Source organism: Mesoplodon densirostris, chromosome 18, assembly GCF_025265405.1.
Source record: "Mesoplodon densirostris isolate mMesDen1 chromosome 18, mMesDen1 primary haplotype, whole genome shotgun sequence".
In the NCBI taxonomy this organism is placed as follows: domain Eukaryota; kingdom Metazoa; phylum Chordata; class Mammalia; order Artiodactyla; family Ziphiidae; genus Mesoplodon; species Mesoplodon densirostris.
This window is the reverse complement of record NC_082678.1, coordinates 35,482,892-35,502,994: the sequence shown is the minus strand read 5'-3', so window position 1 is coordinate 35,502,994 and position 20,103 is coordinate 35,482,892. Positions and strand designations below refer to the sequence as shown.

At 60.6% G+C, this 20,103-nt stretch overlaps 1 protein-coding gene across 3 annotated transcripts in view; it reads right to left on the bottom strand.

The window, feature by feature from the left end:
• The window catches only part of MPRIP (myosin phosphatase Rho interacting protein), a 126,060-nt gene that overhangs the window by 26,980 nt on the left and 78,977 nt on the right, over positions 1-20,103 (bottom strand). For 2 of the 3 annotated variants that reach the window (XM_060080433.1, XM_060080435.1), the window contains exons 5-12: positions 16,444-16,528; positions 12,036-12,264; positions 10,716-10,875; positions 6,695-6,836; positions 5,762-5,866; positions 4,203-4,259; positions 3,097-3,165; positions 404-493 (exon numbers count right to left, since the gene is read on the bottom strand). In XM_060080433.1, the coding sequence (XP_059936416.1) occupies positions 404-493; positions 3,097-3,165; positions 4,203-4,259; positions 5,762-5,866; positions 6,695-6,836; positions 10,716-10,875; positions 12,036-12,264; positions 16,444-16,528 (937 nt within the window). Of the gene's footprint in view, positions 1-403; positions 494-3,096; positions 3,166-4,202; positions 4,260-5,761; positions 5,867-6,694; positions 6,837-10,361; positions 10,876-12,035; positions 12,265-16,443; positions 16,529-20,103 lie in introns of all 3 variants that reach the window. The other variant, XM_060080434.1, reaches the window with a different exon arrangement.

Sequence of the window (20,103 nt, the reverse complement as noted above, 5' to 3'; positions counted from 1 at the left end):
TTTTGAGGATGAGGCAATGCCTTGCTCATTGGAGTCCTTCACAAGATTGTGGGGAGAGAGGACGCCAGTGAGTGAGTAAGTGGATGAATGAAGGACAGAGAAAGTACATAAAACCCAGCACCCTGAGAGTTAAGAACTCAACACTTTAACTTCCCACATCCTTCCAACTGGCCCGAACTCCAGCGTTTAAAAAATGGGAGAAAAAGAAAGAACCTTCGGTAAAAAAAACCTTTTAGACAGCCTTGAGAGAAAGATGCTAATGTCTTAATTTTTGCTGAGACCACAGATTGGGGGTGGGGTGAGGAGCTCCAGGGCAGAGGAAGGGACAGGATGAGGCGCCAGCTGGTCAGGCCCATGGCCCCACCCTCGCACTCAGCCTCCCTGCAAATCCCACCCAGCTCACATGGATCTGGAAGCCATAGTTTCTCTGCACTGGGTACTCCGTGACATCGTAACATGTAGACAAGTCGATCTCCCCATCCAAGTCGGCCGCCTGTGGAGAAAATGAGAGAGTTAGAAAGTAAAGGCCAGTACCCCCGTGAACTGTACATACGCTCACAGGCAGGGCACTCCCTACCCCACACCACCTAGAAGCATCCACACCACCATTTTCCACACATCCTGCCAAAGACATCCCATGCCCGTGGTTCTCAAACCTCCTTTACACTCTTAAAAATTGAGGGTGCCAAAGAGCTTCTGCTTATGTGGGTTGTATCTACTGATGATATCTGCCATATTAGAAATTAGGAAAAAAATTGAAAAAAAAATTTATGTATTGAAGTACACAAGCCCATTTCATTTTTTAATAAAAAGTATCATTTAAAAAAACCAGCAAGAGATTTTTGCAACTCTCTTTAATGCTTAACGTCCGAGGACAGCTGGGTTCTCACACCCTTCTCTGCACTCAAGTCTGTTTGTTAACATGTTTTGGTTGAAGCATATGAAGACGGTCTGGCCTCACACGGATACGGGGTTGGAAAAGGAAGTGAATTTTAACAGTCTTTTCAAAAAGACAGTTGTGGCTGTTCTCCTTTGACAAGTGGTAGTTTCTTTTTTTTTTTTTTTTTTTGCGGTACGCGGGCCTCTCACTGTTCTGGCCTCTCCCGTTGTGGAGCACAGGCTCCGGACGCGCAGGCTCAGCGGCCACGGCCCACGGGCCCAGCCGCTCTGTGGCATGTGGGATCATCCTGGACCGGGGCACGAACCTGTGTCCCCTGCATCGGCAGGCGGACTCCCACTGCGCCACCAGGGAAGCCCGACAAGTGGTAGTTTCTTGAAGGTGAACTGCGAAGGGGATGCTTTCTGTCCTCTGCTGCATTAGAACCCATGGTTCTACCCTGCTCCTTGAGGGGGTCTTTCACCCACACATGATCTGGTGACACTGTCTCATCCTCTGGAAGAGCCCCCAGATACTGACGTTTCCTTGTACAGGAGCAAACACTGCATTTGTTACTATCACCACCTGTTCAGTCAGGAGAGTCTGTAAGCTCGGAGGAGACTGTCAAGTTAGTGATGGTGAACACGAGCTTTCCAAAGTTCCAGTTTTGCTTGAAAGCTCAAACTGAGTCACTGGTAACAATTCTGTCGGTCGTTTTCCTTGAAGGAAGAGACTCACTTGGTTCATTTTTAAGAAAACATCTGCCGAATACCCAAACTGAGTGAGCATTTGTGCGTCGTACATTCACGCAGAGGCGGTGGGCCGTGAGGAGAGGCGCCCGGCGGGGCAGGCAGTGCAGACAGCAGGCGAGTGGTCCCCACGGGACGGCCGTCATACCTGGACAAGCAGCAGAAGCAACTTCTGCCAACCTCCCATTTCACATCACAGAATATTACCAAAGTGGGTATTCAAGATTTGAGACTTAATAAAATCAGTACCTTTCCTGTTCTGTTAAGGCCCTTTCTGTAACGTCACAGTGTGGCAGTGAAGGATGCATGGTGGCCAGCCACCTGCTCCTGCAGCCTGACCAGGCTGAGGCATCCATCAGTGCAAAGGCCAACACAACGGAAAAAGTAAATGGCATCATAGTTTATGACACTATTTTTGTTATAGAAGAATCCCTGAACGGGTCTCCAGGGGTCCACAGACCACACTCTGAGAACAGCCAAACACCCATGCTCCTGTGGCCCCTGACTTTAGGCTCCCCCAGAGACCCACCACCCACACTGCTCTACATCTGTCCTTGTGTCACTAACGTCCTTCCACTGCAGTCCAGATAGAACTTAGTGTCAGGGTATATAACCAGCCCCTAGTGTTAGACATTTTAGGTTCTTTCAGATCTCCTGCTGTTATAGAAGTGCAGGAACCGGGCTTCCCTGGTGGTGCAGTGGTTGGGAGTCCGCCTGCCAATGCGGGGGACACGGGTTCGTGCCCCGGTCCGGGAGGATCCCACATGCCGCGGAGCAGCTGGGCCCATGGGCCGTGGCCGCTGGGCCTGCGCATCCGGAGCTTGTGCTCTGCAACGGGAGAGGCCGCAGCAGTGAGAGGCCCGCGTACCCCCCCCCCCCCAAAAAAAGAAGTGCAGGAACCACTGACATGGAACACATATCTTTCTTCACATGTGGGAGTATATCTGAAGGATTCCTGGAGTGGAATGCAAGGGAAAAGATGCAGAAACAGACTTCCAAGTTGCTCAAAGTAGATTTTTTTGTAGGTGAAGAAAAAAAGAGCCCCTTCTGTTTGGTGTTTGACTGTGGAATCAGGACTCTCAACCAGGCTGGCCAAGTTAACCTGCCACAACCCATCCTTGTCCAGAAAACAAGGGACAAGATTTAGTTCAGTTCTTTAAAGACTCACTTCACCACAAAATCTCCGTATAGAAAGAACAAAACCACTCACGCTGAGTTTTAAAACAAGACGTCTTTCAGTGTTCTTCAAAGAACAGAGACAAGAAAAGCCACTGAAACCCCCGTACCCTGGGTGCCGAAAGCAGGGCCTAGGGAGCCCACTTTCCAGCAGGAACCAGCCCCGGGAACATCAGACTCCTCTGCAGATCTGGACTGGGCCACCCGTCCACCCAAAGGGGACTTCGGCCCAGGAACAGCGGTGCCACCTGGACCTCACCTGTCCCTACAGAGGAACGGAGCTGAGACACTCACCTCCTCAGCCACCGAGTCCCTGTAGAACCTCAGGCTTTGATCAGCAAGGACAAACCAGTGTTTCTTCCACTGAAAGAGAAAGGAAAACCAAGACTCAACTCCCACACTTCCCGCTCTGAGGCACCCAACAGCCAGGGTCCTGGGGCACCTCACTGGGCACAGGTAACGCAGAGGGCAGGTGGCCCCTCCCGCTGGGGGCAGACACACACAGGACTCCACTAGGGCCATGGGCAGCCATGCGCGCACGTCTCCCCGGCGACAAGGCGGTGCGGACAGCTGCGGCGGGCCACGGCCTGCGTGTGCTCCAACCGCAGAGGCGTGGCTGCTGAGCGGGGCTGCGGCTCCAGAGGCTGCAGATGGGGGCTGGGCCCCCAGAGCCAAAAGGAGGCCACCTGCAAGCCACAGCCACCCCCTGGCTAACCAGAGGGGTGCCCACCTGCCGCCGGCAGGAGCAACCCAACCAGCCAACCTCCCAAATCTTCACTGTGAGGAGCAACGCGGGGGGCTCGAGGCTCCAGGCAGGGCCGAGGGAATTGATGTGGAAGAGAGAGAGAAGAGGGCGTTTGGGCACGGTAGCCAGGAAGCAGGGAGGGGAATCTACGGGCCTCTCGGTGGGACCTGCAGGCTCATCCTCCTGTCTCCTGGGAGGCCTGGCCTCCACCCCAGCAGCCACGAATGGCTCGATCTTCCTGCTCAAATGCACTGCTCCCCGCAGGGCCATGGCTGCGCCCTGGCTACTGGCTGCCACCCCACAACCAGAAGGCCCTTCTGTCCTGGGGAAGCCTGGGCTCTTGGGAAACTTCTGGGAAAGGTCACCAGGTGGGGAGCCAGTGCTGCAGCACGTCCCCAGGCCTGATGGTGAGACACCATCGGGAGCAGGAGAACAGTCCCTGTGCTGGCAGCGGGCAGGCCGGTGGCCCCAACCCCCACTGCACCCCCAGTTCTGAGGAGACGGGGTCTCGGCCACGACCCTGGTCCCCAAGACGAGGGGGTGTGCTGGAGGCGGGGGACAGGGCCAGCGCTCACACCCCCACAGGGACAAGGCCAGCTGAACCTCACGCCTGCTCCCCGGCGCCTCAGGGAGCACAGGAGCTCTGACCACTCACCTGGCCATCCTCATACTGCCTGGTCAGCCAGCCTTTCTTGAAGTTCAGCAGGTCGGGCTAAGAAAGGAAGAAAAAAGAACAGTTGAGAGGAAAGCAGCAGTGTCCTGGTTCTGGGTTAAGGGTGACCTGCAAGGCAGCTGTCTCTCCCCCGATGAGGGGGCCCCGGAAAGGGGCTTATCCACCTGCCAGAGGAGCCCCTGTGGCCCCTCGCCCTGGCAGGGGCTGCCGGAGCTGCTCCCCGGACGCGCGTCTTCGAGGAGGGTGAGGCCGGACATGGGGAACAGGCGCGGCCCCCTCACCCCGTGAGCAGCACAAGTGGGGCCGCCCGGAAGGCACAGAAGAACGGCCCAGAGTCACCCAGCATTTCGCGTGGAGGGAAGCTGTGCAGCGATGGCTGAAAGGAGAGCTGAGAAGTTCTCACAGAGGCCACAGGAAGACTGAGAGCAGAGACCACGCCCCGTGTGAAGCAAGACGCAGCAGCAAGCCTGCCAAGACCCTCAGGCCACTGACCTGCCAAGATGAGTCTGAGTCTCCGTTTCCCTACAAGAAGCAGAACCAGGACCGCAAGCACTGAACGGGGCGCTGTCCCCACTGTTCCCTCTGGCACCTGTGCACCAGAGCCTGAGGAGCAGCCTGAGAGCACCTTGAGGGCCGCAGGCAGGCAGCCCCCTGGGCCTGGCTTGTGTCACACATCGGGGCGCAGGCAAGGCCAGTGTGGAAAGAGATGTAGCCCACTGCTGCCCTTGGCCCATGTGCTCTTCTACAGCCATCATGACCAGAACGGGGCTGTGACATCTTTTTATATTCCAAGGACCCAAGGAGGGTTCTAGAGAACACGTGCCACATAGCGGGACACCCATCAGCCACACGTGTCCTGGAGCCTCTGCTCCAAACCCGCGAGCAAAACCCAGACTCCAGGCAAGAAAGCCTCCGCCCTGGCCCCACGGCTCCAAGTCAGGTTGCCACTGGAGGCACCATGCCTGGGAGGAACGGCATCAGCCCCAGGCTCCTCGGAAGGCTGAGGACAAAGCAGAGAAGGGCCCATACGAGCAGCTGTCCTCACTCCTGGGACGCTGGCCTGCCACTCAGGGCTCCCCGAGGGAGCGACGGTCCCGCGTGACCCGCCTGACCACTCCCTACCTGCACCTGATGGCCATGGCTCCCATGCCCTGGAGCAAAGGCTGGGCTCCCTCCGTGGTGACCCCACGAATAAGACAAGTGCCCAGCAAGAGGAGGGCTCCCAACTCCAAAATGTCACAGAAACCAACACCCAAAACAAGAAGAACGGAGGTTCGTCCTGTGGCCCTGATTCCCTGGAGCCAGAATTCCACGGCTCTGGCCAGATGGCCTCCTCTGCTGGGAACCTCAGAGCTCAGGATGCCCACGCAGCCCAGAGAAGGGGCAGAAACACGGCACCTGCTTGCCACGCATGGACGTGAGGGCCCGTGCACACAAGGGACGCCAGCGCGGAGGCACAGGCAGCAGCAGCAAAGAGCCCAGGGGACAGAAGCAGCAGGGGCAGCGTCTCCAGGCCTCCGAGCGCAGGCGCCCGGGCTCACCGTCAGGGAGGGCTCCGTGGACCTCCTGTCCAGTGACTTGGCTCTTCGGTGTGGAGACAGGGGGGAGGTCGAGGCGTCCGGGAGAGGAGCTTCGCTGGGGAGGTCCTGTGGCAGAGAGCAGCCCCGTCAGCACCAGCCAGCCCCTGGGCAGCTGGAGCCGTGGGCGGGCCGGGCTGCAGGGCCACGTTCCGGACGAGGAGGGGGCGCTCTGCCGTCTGGGCTCCCTCAGCACCTCTGCCCGTGCGGACAGGACCTGCGCCCAGACTCCTAGTCCCACACCTCCAGCTGCCCGCGGCCGGGGCCGAGCCGCCCTGGTGGGAGAGCAGCCTTTTCTTGCAGACGCACCAGCCACGTGGCTCTCCTGGCCCCGTCCTCCCCTGGCCTCTTGGGGTCACAGAGGGAAGACGCTGGGCTCTGTGCAGTGAGCACTAGGGCCCCTCTGAGCCCAGAGAGAACAGGAGGAAGATGGAGGGCAGACTCAGGGGGGCCATGAGAGGCGGGTGGCCCAGGAGAGGTGGGTTTCAGAAGTGGAATCCACCTTGGGGACTGGGCGGAGAGACACTGGGGCTGTGGCCACCGCCCGAAAGAGAGAGAAAGGAAAAGTATTCAGCCTCGCGGCCTGACTGGCTCAGAGAGGAAGAGACTGGCTCTGGTTACGACCTGAGAGCAAAAAAAAGCTCACGAGAACAGCTTTCAGCAGAGACGGACGGAGCTCCGAGAGGAAGACGCAGAAGACAGGCCTCACCCTCAAGATGTCCACTCAATGGGGAAGGAGATGAGAGACCCGAGAGACAACCAGGAGATGCGAGTGGGAGGCCGGGCAGAAGAGCGTCCAGGTGTGAGTGGGGCCTCGGGGGGTGTGGGGGCTGTGTGCTGACCTTGCCCCCGCCACCCCGCTAGGCCTCGCTGCCGCCCCGGAGCCCGAACGCTCACCCGCTTCCGGGGAAAGGCCCTCTTCTCGCTCCGGCCCTGGCGAGTGTCGCTTGACAGCGAGGGCCCGGCTGACACGTTGGTCTCCATGTGCTCTGCCTTCTCAATGTCCAAGGCCTCAAATTTCTCTATTACCTGGGACCTCCTGCAAGAGAGAGCATGAGGCGGCTGAGGGGGAGACAGGGTCCCCCAGAGCCCGAGGGGACGTGGTCCGGAGTCTCAGAGGGGCTCCCGCAGCCAACACCCCACACGTGGCTCACCCCAGCTTCCGGGCTGCCCTCGCGCAGGGCCCCGGCAGCGCACACCGATCGCTCAGCCAGCTCGCCTCGGACACCCCTGCTCCCTCTCCCACCTCCGCTGAGGGGGGGCCTTTTGGGGGGCTGCCAGCAGCTCACGGGCAAGGCCCTTCCCTTCCGCCAGACGCTTCCTTGCCCTCTGCCTCCCAGCCCCCACAATGGAGTCCCCGCACGCTCTGTCGTGCTGACAAACTCGGCAGTCACACGCTCAGCGCTCGGCACCCTCTCCTGAGCCAGACAGATCAGAAGGCAGCCAGCACCTCGGAGGGCACGCCCCATCCTCATCACATTCCTCAGCAGATCTGATGTGGCCCCCACCCCAGGGCATCCAAAATTTAGCAAGAAAAAGACCCACGAATTAACATTGTTTCTGCCAACAGTAAAAAGAATCAAAACCCAAATTAAAAACAAAGCAAGTTGATTTCGTGTGAAAGGGCGGGCGGCATCGTCAGGCCATCTACGGCTGGAGACGGAGCTGAGATGGGAGCGAAGCAGGCGGAGGAGGGGCGAGTAACGTCACACAGCGACACAGCAGGAGGAGGTGGAGAGGGGCAAGACCTGAAAGAAAATAAGGCTGGAGAATGAATAAACAGAAAAGGACTGCTTGTAAAAATCAAATCATGGTAAATCAAAATTATCCAAAGAATTAAAGCAGCAAAAACCCGAGGTGATCACTGAGGAGCTCGACCAGTGAGGAGTCGTGAGCAGCCGCGTGGGGGACATGCCCTCGGGGGCTGCCCGCGTGTCTCTGGCCAGAGGCCTGTCCTCCCAGAGATGCCGCCCAGGCAGGCGCCCCGAGATCGCCTCACACGGAGGGCTGTCCTTGCATCGGGACGAGCAGCAGAGTCGAGGGCAGTTAGTGAAGGGCCGCTGGGCCCAGAAGCCTAAAGTCTAACTCCATGAGGAAGCGGGGGCACCGGCCCCCACCCTGAGGCCCCGGAGGCCAGCTTGCCCTCGGGAGGCGCACAGTACTGGTGGCTCTCAGGGCTTCTTCCTCAAGAAGGCAGAACTCCCGGGGGCCCGGCTCCCCGTGAAGCCAGGGCCTGTGGCGCTCTCAGCTCCCGCGGAGTCTCCTCCAGGGACAGAGCTGTCCCCAGGCAGCCTGTGGGGCCAGCAGCGGTGCGGCCGAGGGGGCAGCAGGGGAGCGAGCGAGCGCGGGAAGCCGGGGCGGCGGGAGGGCCCGGGAACCACGGGGAGCTCTCGCGGGTGCTCGGGCTGGCCAGGCGGCTGAGGTGGCCTGTCCCCAACCGACCTGCTGGATTTAGAGGACACTCCAGGCCCGCTCACAGGCCTCGGTGCCACCACATGCAGAACGAGAGCTCTTCCAACTGACCCCGGGACCAGAAAGCCCCAGGAAGGCCTTGAGGAACAGCGCCCGGCGAGGCACAGGCGAATCGCATGCTGCGAGCCGGCCACGGCCGCGAGGGGGTCAGAGGAGCGGAGAGGGCGGCGGCACCTGCCGGGGAGTCAGCCACAGTTGACTCTGCCAAGTGGGGCCTTTGAAACTTGGGTCCATTGAAGCCCTGCAGGTGTGACAGCAAAGGCCTCCCAGGTGGGCCGGTGATCGGACGGAAGCGACCTCTCCAGGCTGCCAGCCAAGGCGCAGGCAGGACCACGGGCAGCTGGTTCTGGGGTCAGTCACCAGCAGTTCAACCAGGGCCATGGCCCCCCCCCACTCAGTCGGCAGCAGCTCGCCATCCAAGAAGGATTACTTCCGGGCCGCAGCTTGTCAGGAAACCCACCCCCGAGGTCCCCCAGTCGGGCTCCCGGGCAGCTGCCATTCTGGGTAGCTGTGGCCGGCGTCCTGCCAATGTGGGGTTCTGTTTTACACCACCAGAGACAGGAATCCAATCCAGCACTGGGAGGGGCGGCTACTCAGGACCAGAGAGCAGGCCTTGGACAGTGACAGCAGCCAGTCAGATGTCATGAGGGTCAGTAAGAAAGTGACATGACAGTGTTAGGATGCAGCGCAGAGGGGCCCCAGGGCAGCCTGCACCAGGTGAAAGCACATCCCCGTGGTAGCAAAGAGCAGGCAGAAGCAAAGCCCCAGAGATGCCGTGTAGCCTGGGCTGCTAGCTGAGAGGGAACTCCAAGCCAAGCAGGTGCGCTGAATGTTAATTCTTTGGTCCCCGCCAAACCAGGGTGTGGCTGCCCGCTCAGGGGCCTCCAGGATGCAGCAAGAAGCCCCCCACTGCCCGGCCCACTGGCCGCCACATCTGGCAAGTCCGTTCACTATACTTCTGGCAAGTCCATTCACTTATACTTAAGTGTGCTAAGGACAGCCTCGGCCTTGTCCCGGGTCCATCCTGGCAGCAAGGCCCTCCCGTTCCCAGGTCCGGCCTGGGGTTTATGTCACGGCTCTGCTGTCCCAGGCAGTTCCTGTGAGGAGTCGCTCTGCTTCTGCACCCCCGTCTCTGCCCCTGCATACCAGGGTGGTCATACACCTCTCAAGGTTACTAATGAACCAGGCGGAGAGACACTGGAGGGCGCCCCCCCTAGTACAGGTCAGCTTCCCCCTCCCCAGCACTGAGGCACCTTCTGTTTCCTTCTCTCTTCCTAGTGCTGGAGGAGACATTTGGGAGAGCAGGTGGGTGGTAAGAAGCAAGGGAGCAGGAGAGCAAAGCAACCTGCTCCCAGCCAACCCCTCGAGGGGGAGCCCAGGGCCACCTGGTCTGTCCCCATAGCTTGCCCCAACTCTGAGCTGGGCTTGGGCGGGGGGAGGGCGGCAGCAGGACACTCCACAGACACTTGTGGAACTTGGGTCTGAACCCTTTTCTTAGAAAGCAACTTCTTTGGAAATGTAATGAAAACTACGGATTTTCTTTTCCCAGAACATGAATCGTTTCGAGAGATTCACATCCCGCCAGCAGCCCATGCAGCTGGGTGAGAACCCTGTTGCTGGGCAGACGCTCCATTTACAGACTCAGGGGTGGAAGCTCCTACTGGAAGGGGCACTGGGGCGCTCTGGTCCGGGCCTGGGCCTGGAGGCCTCTGAGACGGAACCACGCAAGGTCTTGCCCCCCACTCTCTGGGGGAACGAGGGAAGGGCCCTCCTACCCTCAGACCACAGTCAAGTCCCACACCTCCACCAGCCCTGGCCCAGGCCCATCTCCAAACCCTGTCTCTCCCCAGGCACTCGTGTGTGTGTGTGTTGGGGCGCCGGGGGGGGGGCAGCGGGGGGCGGGGAGGAAACGTGTAACTGTGTGAGAGGGTGTATGAGAATGTGACGGAATGCACGAGTGTGTGAGGGTGCACAGGTGGGTGTGTGTCTAAGAGAATGTGAGTGTGCACGGCAGGGGCTGCAAGGGTGGGAGAGTGTGTGCACCCACGTTTGCGAGCACACGGCCCTCCAGTCGCCCCCCCACCGCCCTTACCTCCGCTCGTTGCCAAACAGACGGGCCACCTCTTCCCTGCCAGGGCTTCGGGCCCGAGTCCTACGCTCCAGCCGCCTTCTCTCCACCTGGAAAGCTTCTCGGTGGCTGATCCTGATGGCCTTAGGGACGTCGGCCAGGGTGGCATACTGCCTGCTGGCTTTAAAGGCAGAGGCCCGCCCCGGTCTCTCTGCACCCCGCCCCCCAGCACTGCCGGAGTCCACGTGGGCAGGGGGCCGGCTGGCTGTGTCCAGGGAGCTGAAGGAGCTGCTGCAGACGGTTCGGCCAGAGGGCTGAGGACCTGGGGGAGGAAGGGGACGGCCAAGCTCCCGGGAGGGCGGGCCAGAGCCACTGTACCTGTTGGTGGGAGTGCCGGGGCTGGGCGGGGAGAGCGGCGGCGGCAGCTGCTGCTCCTCGGCCTTCACATCCTGCTTGGTCTTCTCCAGGGAGAAGTAGCCGCTCTCCACCCGGACCTTGCGGCCACAGTCCACACGCTCGCTGCTTGCAGTGCTCTCCTCTGGAAGAGGGGACAGGAGACACACTGGGCCGGCTGTCACCTCTGGTTGAGGACTTTTCAAGAAGGCACGTGGATCCAAATAGGCCACCTCTCTACCTCCCACCTCCAGAGGCTGGCGTGGCCCCCCCAGGGCAGAGCCCCAGGAGAGGAACTTACCCTTATCTGCCTCTCCCTAACGGGCTGCCCCGGACAGACTGTCAGGGGGTCCCTGAGCTTCTAGTCTGGGGGCTCCGCTGGGAGAGCAGGATCTCCCAGGAGAGACGTCCCAGCAACAACTACTTCCCACCGAACATCAAGGACAAATCCAAGGGCCAACTAGCCATGCAACCTTTTAGTACATTTTTGGAGGGACAGGCAGAGAAGCACCTTGGCAGGAGTGACAGGAGTAAACGGTTCTGGATGTGGATGGGCGTGTGCTGCCTGGGAAGGACTGAGGGACCTTCTGCCCAGAGCCTGTACAAGATGCATTTCACCTGAATGAGCTGCATCCCAACTGTCCGTGCACCTCTAGTGGCCTGGACAGGTGTAAAGGGCAAAGCCAGCCTGTCTCGTGCAGAGCCCTCTAGGGCCTGGACGAGGGAGGCTGAGGCTGCTGCCCCACTTCTGCTCAGGCAACTCCACATGCTAGGTGGAGAAGCGCAGTCATGCCAACCATTTTCTCCCCAGCATCCTCTTCCCCTGCTTCACCCAGGCGCCCGGGCAGGATGAGACAGAGAGCAGGACGAGACAGCCCTCACTGCTGCTGCTCTCAGGACACAGTGGGCTTCCAGAGATAACGGGGACTTGAAGACGAAGCAGCCACAAGACACAGGAACCAAAGGCCCCCTTGTACACAGACCTCGTTACAGAGCATCCTGATTCTCACGACACCTGCCTGGGGCTCACAGAGCAGGTGCTGTCTTCCTCCTTTACAGGTAGGACTAAAAGAGCTACAGGGGAGGGGCAGGGCAATGGCCGGAGGCCAGCGACCCGGGTCCCACACCAGGCCAGGCCCGGCCCGGGGCTGACGGACACAAGGTGAGGGAGCCTGAGGCCCGAGGCTCACGATCGGCTCAGAGGCCCCGAGTCCCAGAACCAGCTCTGTCAGGAGGCCCGTTCTAGTGCTTCAAGCTGGGGCACCAGGACAGGTGGGCACGAGGGCCAGCCCGGCCACCACTTACCATCTCTGCTCTCCAGCCCTGGCTCCCTCAGGGTGCCGGGCACAGGAGGCTGGCTCTGGCTGGGACTCTGAGCTGGACTCGGGCTGCTCCCATCGGGCTGGTCCTTGGCCCTCATTTCTTCCTGCCAGAGTGTGGACTTGGTGGTGGGAACCTTCTCAGCACTGGGGATGCTGCTGCTGCTGCTGCTGCTGCTGCTGCTGGTGACAGCCATCTTGGCCGGCCCCGGCTCCTGCAGGGGAGAGCGGTGTCCATGCGGGCCTGGGAGCACACGGTCTGAGCCAGAGCACGGGTCTGAGCTGCCCGGGTGCCTGGCTACCAAGGTCAACTACACCGTGTCAGAGGCCCAGAATGCCAGAAGGGAAGGCTCAGAACAGAGATGTCCTGGTTGGGCTGGAAGCTTTTTCTCTTCTGCAGCCCCAGCCAACACCCTAGGTGGGACCCAGGCCAGAGCTGGTGCTGCCCCGAGGGAGAAGCATTTGTGCGAGAGGTACTTAGCCAGACATAGAGTCCAAGGCCAGATCACACAGAGAACCGTAACTCCACACTGCAAGCCTAGAGCCCAGACAGGGCAGGGCTGGGACCCCCGCCACCCTGCGGCACCGGCTCAGGCCCTGGGCCCGAGTCCCTGCCCACCCAGGGCACTGGGGTGCCTGCTGCTGAGGGGCTGCCAGCAGGATGGCTCTGGGCGCCCCCAAAAATGAGGCACATCTCAGCTGTCTTTCCCCAAAACACAGGGACCACCTGCTGGGCTCTCGGGGCACCGCACCCTCCAGCCCTCACCAACCACCCTGCAGGGGAGGCTGCCTGGGCTAAAAGGAGGTGGCAGCCCACGCTCGCCCGGCCAGTAAGAGGTGGAGTGGGGCTCTGAGCACTTTCCACCACCAGGCACCCCAGGAGCAGGAGAAAGGTCCAAGAGGGGGCTTCACTTTGGATGGGCACCCCTGAGGAGCCACCAAGAAGCCCAGGCACCCTGTGTCCCAAAGTGAGAGACAGGCATTTCACCAGGTCCAAAGTTTCCTTAGCTCTGCAAGGATCTCAGGCTTCCTGGGGTGGGATAAAGCCAGGATGACTCTTCCCACAGACCCAGGACACACCTGACCGCCAATTCAGGCAGAGCCATTAGCAGATCTGACTCCCCAGCTGGAGATTCCCGGGGGCTCTGACCCACCATGGAAGAAGTGGACTTCTTGGAAGAACATGGCACGGTTTCTGACAGTTTCCTGAGACTAAAACAGAACCAGCTCCAATGACCCGAGGAAGCCTGGCCCTGGGGCCCCTGCTCCACACCCCAGCAGCGATGCTTTCCTAAGCAGAAGCCCATGCCCTGCCCCCTCCCAACAACCCGAGGCCTGTGCTCAGAGGCTGGGCGTGGCTCTGCGGGGGCCCAGGGTGGCGCTGAGATTCCTCCTGCAGAGCTGGGCGGGGGTGACCTGAAGACCTTGCTCGGTGAATCTGTCCCCTCTGTGGAGGGGAGGCTGGACGAAGGGAGACAACCAAGGGAGACAGAGGCCGCCAAAAAGGGTCGAGGGGGAGGGGCGGCGCTGTGCCCATGATGAAAGGGCCTTCCTGCCGGTGCTCTCAGCCCCACGCCATGAGTGTAGTACCCTGGTACATGCATACCCCTCTCTGATGCCCGGGGTGAGCCCAGCACTAGGTAGGGGGTGGGCTTGCAAGGATCTCCAAGAGGCAGAGGAAATTCCAGGCCTGACAGGCAAGGGGCAGTGACTGGGAGCTAAGGGAACACATTTCCCAGCACCAAGAGCTCCCAGACCTGCCTCCTGGGCCTGGGCCCCCAACCTGCGCAGGGCTGGTTGCACCCACAGATCCCTCCCAGGCTCCCACTTCTGGGGACTCATCCCAGAGAACAAGGGCCCTGGGGTTCTCTGGACGGCGGCCAAGGTCCACAAGGAGCTCTTTTTCTCCTTTTGGTAGCCCTGCTTTCTCCTGCCTCTATGCCAAGCCTCACTGAGTCAGCAGGGACAGGAGGGCAGTCTGGCAGCAGGAAAAAAGCCACCGTGGCTTGCAGGAGAGGGGCTGGTTTCTAAGTAAAGTCGCTTCTCTCCAGAGCAGCTGGGTGGACAGCAGACTTCGCAGGGGCCGGGCCAGGGCCACATGGCACCACCCCCACTCCCCATGCTGTCACCATCATGGGAGGGAGGGTGCCGGGGCTCACGCCAACACAGATCCCTGGTGCCTGTGCGAGAGGAAGGAGGGGAAGCCCAGGCTCTCAGGTGCTGTCTCTGTGTGGCCGGGACAGCCGCACGCCCAGGGCTGTCAGTGCCATAATAAAGTCTGTGCTGTTTGGCTGCTCAGAAAGGGTTTTCAAAGCAGAGAGGAAAGAGGAAGCAGGGCAGGAAGGCAGGCCCCAATCAAGGGGCCTCTGAAGCCTCCACGTGCTAAGCAGGCCCCTCTGGAGGGGGTTTCACAGAAAGCCTTGCTTTCTACCTCCGGGGCATGGAAACTGAGCAGGGACCCAGTGAGAAGGAGGGTCCTGACCTGGAGTGGGTATGGCAGCAAGTACCCAAGTGGAAAATAAGATACCTGAGAAGAGGTGGCAGCTGACAACACATGTGTGGGCCTGAGGTGGGCCAGGCCCTGGACCTGACGTGGGGCCTCACTCACGGAGAAAGGTCTGCTGTTTTATGGGTCTTTGAAGAAATGCCAAGAAACAAGGGCCAAGAGCCTGAGCAGGTAGGGAGACAGAGGATCCAGCCTCCCAGGGCTCTGCCCAACGATCCAAGTCCCTGGCCTGCACACGGGGCTGGGAGACACATGGCCCCTGGCCTCACCCAAGTCCCAGCTCTGGCTTTAGGGAGAGGGAGGTAAAGGCCACTGGTCACACCCTGAGTGGATGACCACTCCTCCTCTCTAGGCACCTCGTTACCAGGAAGTCTTTCCTCCAACAGGCTGAGCAAGAAGCAGCTCCTGGGAGCCTGTGCCTCTCAGGCTCCAGCTTCGGAGACTCTGGTCAGGGCCAGCCTGTCTCCCCCACTGCCCTGGGCTCTGCTGGGACCCCCGCCCCCGGCAGAGAGGATGTCTGCTCTCCCCCACAGCCCAATCCTCATCCCCCCCTCAAGTCTGAGGGGTGCCTGTGCGCTCCAAGGCCCCAACTCCTAAATGCCTCAACACCCTCCCCGAAACAGGACCCTGGGCTCCCCTGCCCGCCTGAGTTCCTAGAGCGTGGGGTGCAGCAAAGAGACACCTCCAGCCCCCAGCTGGTTTGATCCCAAACTCTGCGGCCATGAGAAAAAGGATAGGTATGGGGTCTTGGGTTCTTGTCTCTACGGCTGTCAGGCTCTGGGGCTTGCGAGATGCCCACGGGACCCCCGATCACCATCCTGTTCACTCTCAGGGGTGCTGTGAGGCTCAATCAGGCAAGGCAAGAGCACTGAGTAACAGGAAAGTTTGGGGCAGAGAGGAAAGGAATCACATGTACAGCTGGCTCTTTGAACAAGCAGGGGGTTGGAGCGCCACCCCTCTGAGCAGTCAAATATCCAGCACGACTTATAGGCGGCTCTCTGTATCCGCGGTTCCTCCACGTCCGCGGCTCCAACCAACCACAGACCGTGTAGTCCTGCAGGATTTACTATTGAAAACAACCCACATAAAGTGGGCCCACAGAGCTCAAGCCCATGTTGTTCCAGGGTCAACGGCACTGAGCACCCAGGACGGGCCCAGTATTTCCTCCCACACACATGGGAGCCGAGAACTAGACTTCAACAGGCCCATTTTGCAGATCAGCTCACTGAGTCCCTGAATGCCTCCAGTACCCTGAGCCCCTACAGGCCAGCCAGGGAGGGAAGGGCTGGACCTGGTGGGACCACCCCAGCCACCTCCCACTCTGGTCTCACAGGATCTGAGGCAGAGGCACAAAATCAAGGCAAGTGCCAGTGTTTTCCATTTATGGTCAGCCCAGAGCAGAAGCGGGGTCCCCCAAGAGCCCCTCACTTGGCCGGGACAATCTAGGACCCCCCTGCCCAGCCCCCCTGTTCAGCCTCCTGTCTGCAGAATCATCTCTGTGTGGGAAGTGGAGCTGAGCTGAAACCTTTCCTCTGGGCATGCTCCTGGCTCCCCAGCAGCTGTCAGGACGGTCAGGGGGAGGGACACGCACTGTGCTACTGCTGCAAACCCCCTGCCTGCAGGGTGGATGCCTCTGGGGGCAGCTCCACAGCAGGCCACCCCCTCCCAGTAGGGGTCCTGCCCTGTGGCTCGGAGAGGAGTGTGCAGCTCACAGACCAACAAGAAGGAAGGAAAGGACCCCAGGGCTGATGGCCACCTCACCCCTAACGTGACCCCTTTCCCTTGCGCCCTCTTCTAGGCTGGGTCCTGAAGCCCCCCAACCTCCTAGGGAGCACTCTCTTTGCCCCAGCTCCACCAAGGGGACGCCAGCTGGCAGCCCCGCCCTCACCTGTGGTGTGGGGGGCTCCACCTTCCGCTTCTTCTTCTGGTTCTGCTTGTTGGTCCTGGGATAGACCGTGAGCATCTCCAGCCACCTGGGGAAAGAGGAGGGGAGAGCGCCAGTCAGACCCTGCTCTCAGGGACCAGGACTCCACCGGTGCCCACCCAGCCTCCAGGCACCGGAGCAAGGCAGAGCACCACTCAGATCGGAGCTGTCACTGCCGGGGCAGGAAGCCCAGCAGCGCAGCCGGGACGAGCAGACTGAGCCGAGGCCACACCCAGGCACTGACCCCACGATGACCACAGCGCAGGCAGGGAGCACCCTTCAGGCCTGGAGATGGGGCGGGCTCCACCCTGGTGCAGCGGGAGGCCTGACCGCAGGCCCCTGGCAAGGATTCGGCACTGTTTCTACTACTGACCTTTCTCTGGGGCCTGGACTCCACTCGAGGAAGGAACCCAGGAGTCTGCTACTGAACTTCCCCACAGCGGGTCACTTCAGGGGGCTGCGCATCTGACCTCCCAGACTCATTCACTCACCTCTGGGCCCGACTTGCACAGTGAGGGCACTGGGCACCTCGGTTTTGGGGAAGGCCCAGCAGAGCTGCCCAGGGACCCTGTCCAGGGACCCATACCAGAGTCCACATGCTGACCAGCAGCAGGGAAGGCCACGGGGGAGCGTGGGAAGAACAGGGACTGAGGCAGGAGGCTTGGATTCAGATCTGGCTCTGCTACCCTCAAACCATGACCCCAGGTGGCTCCCAGGCGTCTGGGCTTCGGTCTCCTGGTCTCTGACGCCAGGGGCCGGATTAGGCCGTGACATGACCACTGCTTGCCTCACTGGAGCTTCGTAATAGCTGGGAAGGTTGGAGGAAGGGGAAAGAAGGAGGTGTGGTAGCGAAGGGCAGCCCCAGTGCTTTCTCCACAGGGGAAGGTACTGCAGGAGACACTGGGCCACTTCTTCCCAGAACCCCAGGGTCCGTGTTGGGCCTGCTGCCAGCCTAGGGTGATAACCTGGTGGCGCTGGCTGAGCTGCTGTACAAGGCAGGGTCTGCACGGTCAGGGCCCTGGCTGCAGCGATGACCAGCATCCCAAGCCTGGGGTAGGGAGAAAGGCTCTGGTCTTCAGTTCTCAGAGGTGCTTCTTTAATTTGCAGGGGCGGGGGGCGGGGTGGGGGCTGGTCATAGCCACCTTCTGGGACAGCCTTGGGGCTGCGCTGGTTGTGCTGCTGGCAGCTGGCAGCTGGGAGAGCAGGACTGGGTGTGGGGCATCCTAGCATCCGAGGTGAGGCCTAGCCCAGGGGATTCTCAGTTTGCTGAGAGAATGAACAATCCCTGCACTGTGCAGACCTGAGGCACAGGTCCTGCGCCTGGGGTTCTCGAAGCAAGAAAGGAGGCCACGGATGAATCTGCACAGCAGCAAACGAGCACTCTCCAAGACCTTCCTTCAGGTAACCTAAGGAGTTCGCATGCTTGTGGGGTTAAGAGACCTGCTTTCTAGCCTGCCACGGGGGCTGAATTTCCTTTGGGAAGTTCACACCAAGGAACCATGCCTGCAGAGGGCCCCTCTTCAAGCTTTACTGGGGAGGGGAGGGGAGGAGAGACTGCTCAGCAAAGTCACTTTATCCCCCAAGGCCCCGGGAGAGGGGGCCGTGGCAGGGAGGGGCAGAGCCTTCGGGGTGCCCAGAGCCCCTGCATGCTGGCCCAGTCGCTCTTGAATGGCAACGCTAACGAGCTGGGCAAACCTGTGCACCTCGCAGGGCAGGGCCTCGCGGGAAAGGAGAGCAGATCTGCACTGCGGCTACGCTGCTGACTAAATGGAGCCCCTGGAGACTCAGGGACGGAGCGCAGGGCGAGGGTGGGCCCGGCCTGCCCCACTCAGCGGTGCCGTGGCCAGAGGCTGGGGGATGCCCAATCCAGGCACAGATAGTGGGCCGTGTCTCCCGTACTGGGGTTCCTCACAGCACCCCAGCAGGATGTGTCTGATGTTACCCAGATGGGTTACAGACGTTAAAATACACCCAGGAAAGAGATGAGTGCAGGGAATGAAGACACGCGGCTGGTGGTGAATGTGGGCGCCAGGGACACGGTAGAGGGGCCCCTCAACTCTGAGGGCAGAGCTCAAAGGCAGCGGTATGGAGAAGCGGGGCAGCTGGGACCCAGCCCCACCAGAGGCACTGAAGAGCCCCCTTGCCAACTCCTGCCAAATTCCACCTCCTCTGAAGAGCCAGGTGGAGAGGTACCTCCTGCTGTGAGGGGACAGGGAAAAAGACTCTCGCCATCAGCTCGGGGACAGACGCGCTGCCTCTGGCCGTTCCCGGGTCTCCATTCAGAGAAGACCCCGGAAAGAAGGCTGAAGGGACCGTTCTCTACTCCTCTCCTTTGAAGTCAGCACCTCTTTAGGGACCCATGTGGGGGCCCCAGAGCCCACAGACGAGGTTACCCAGCAAGGAGCCTTGCCAGGTGCTCAGACCCAGGAGGCCCAGGACAGGGCAGAGGAGGGAGAGAAGATGCAGACACAGTCTGTCCCCAGGGCATGCTGCCCCAGGCGACTCCCTGAGGAGGCCACGTCCCGCGGATGGGGAAGGCGAGGAAGCTGCTGCCCAGGGTTGCAGGAGCCCTCGTACTGGGCAGGAAGCAGCGAGGCCCAGCCCAGGATGAGGGGAGGGGAAGAGTGTTAGGTAACTGGCTCCGGCTCTGGGTTCGCCATCAAGCCACGACACCAGGCTCCAGCCTCAGGACCCCCAGGGCACACAGTTGGTATCTCGCCTGCTAAGGACCTTGTCTACCCAAGCTGCACAGGAATGGCAGGCCCTGTACATGCATACAGAAGTGACCGTGGGAAAGGGGCTCAGGGACTGAGCTGAGGACCCTGCCAAGTGCCTGACGGAGGTCCCATCAGAGAGGCCAGAGACCACGTGGCACGCCACTACATCACTGACCTGGGCCCCAGCTCACATGCTCCCCACTGTCCTGGGGACCTCAGACACCCCTTTCCCATCCAACGTCACCCAGACCCCTCCCTAGGACCCAGCTCCCAAGTGGCGGGGAATAGATCTTCTCAAGGAATCCAGTTGCGCAATGGAGCCTCGGCCAGGTTCCACTGCCTGCCAGACAAGGCCATGGCAGCAAGTGTGAACCAGGACGGGCAAGTGGCTCCGTGCTGTCGCTCACGCCTGGAGTGATTTGGTTCCCTTCACTTCCTGGGCCTCAGTCTCCCAACCGCAGAACGAGGGCTTATAAAACCCTTAAACCACAAGGTTCTAAGATGAGGATTAAGGAGAAGTAGTGAAAATGGTCCTTCTGTTGGGCCCTAGAGTCAGAAACACAAACCTGCCTCTGCCCAGGGGAAGAGGACTTGGGGTGAGCTGGCACCCAGGAGGGGGCCTCTGAGCCCCTTGGCAGCACGAGTCTGGCCTCTGCTCCATGCCCACCTCAGCAAAAACAGGGTCTCCTGGCCACGCTCTCACTTTCTTACTCAGCAGCCTTGGGCAGGCTGCAGCTGAGGCCCTGAACCCCAGGCCAGGGCTCTCAGCAGCCTTCCATCTGTTGAAAGCAAAGTGTCTGACATTCTAATTCCCTGTCTTCTGTGCTGTAACAATCAGCGCAGTCCCCCAGCCCCTCTGGTTCACTTTTTCCTCTTCACCTGAAAGGACGGTGGGACCCTGCATGAC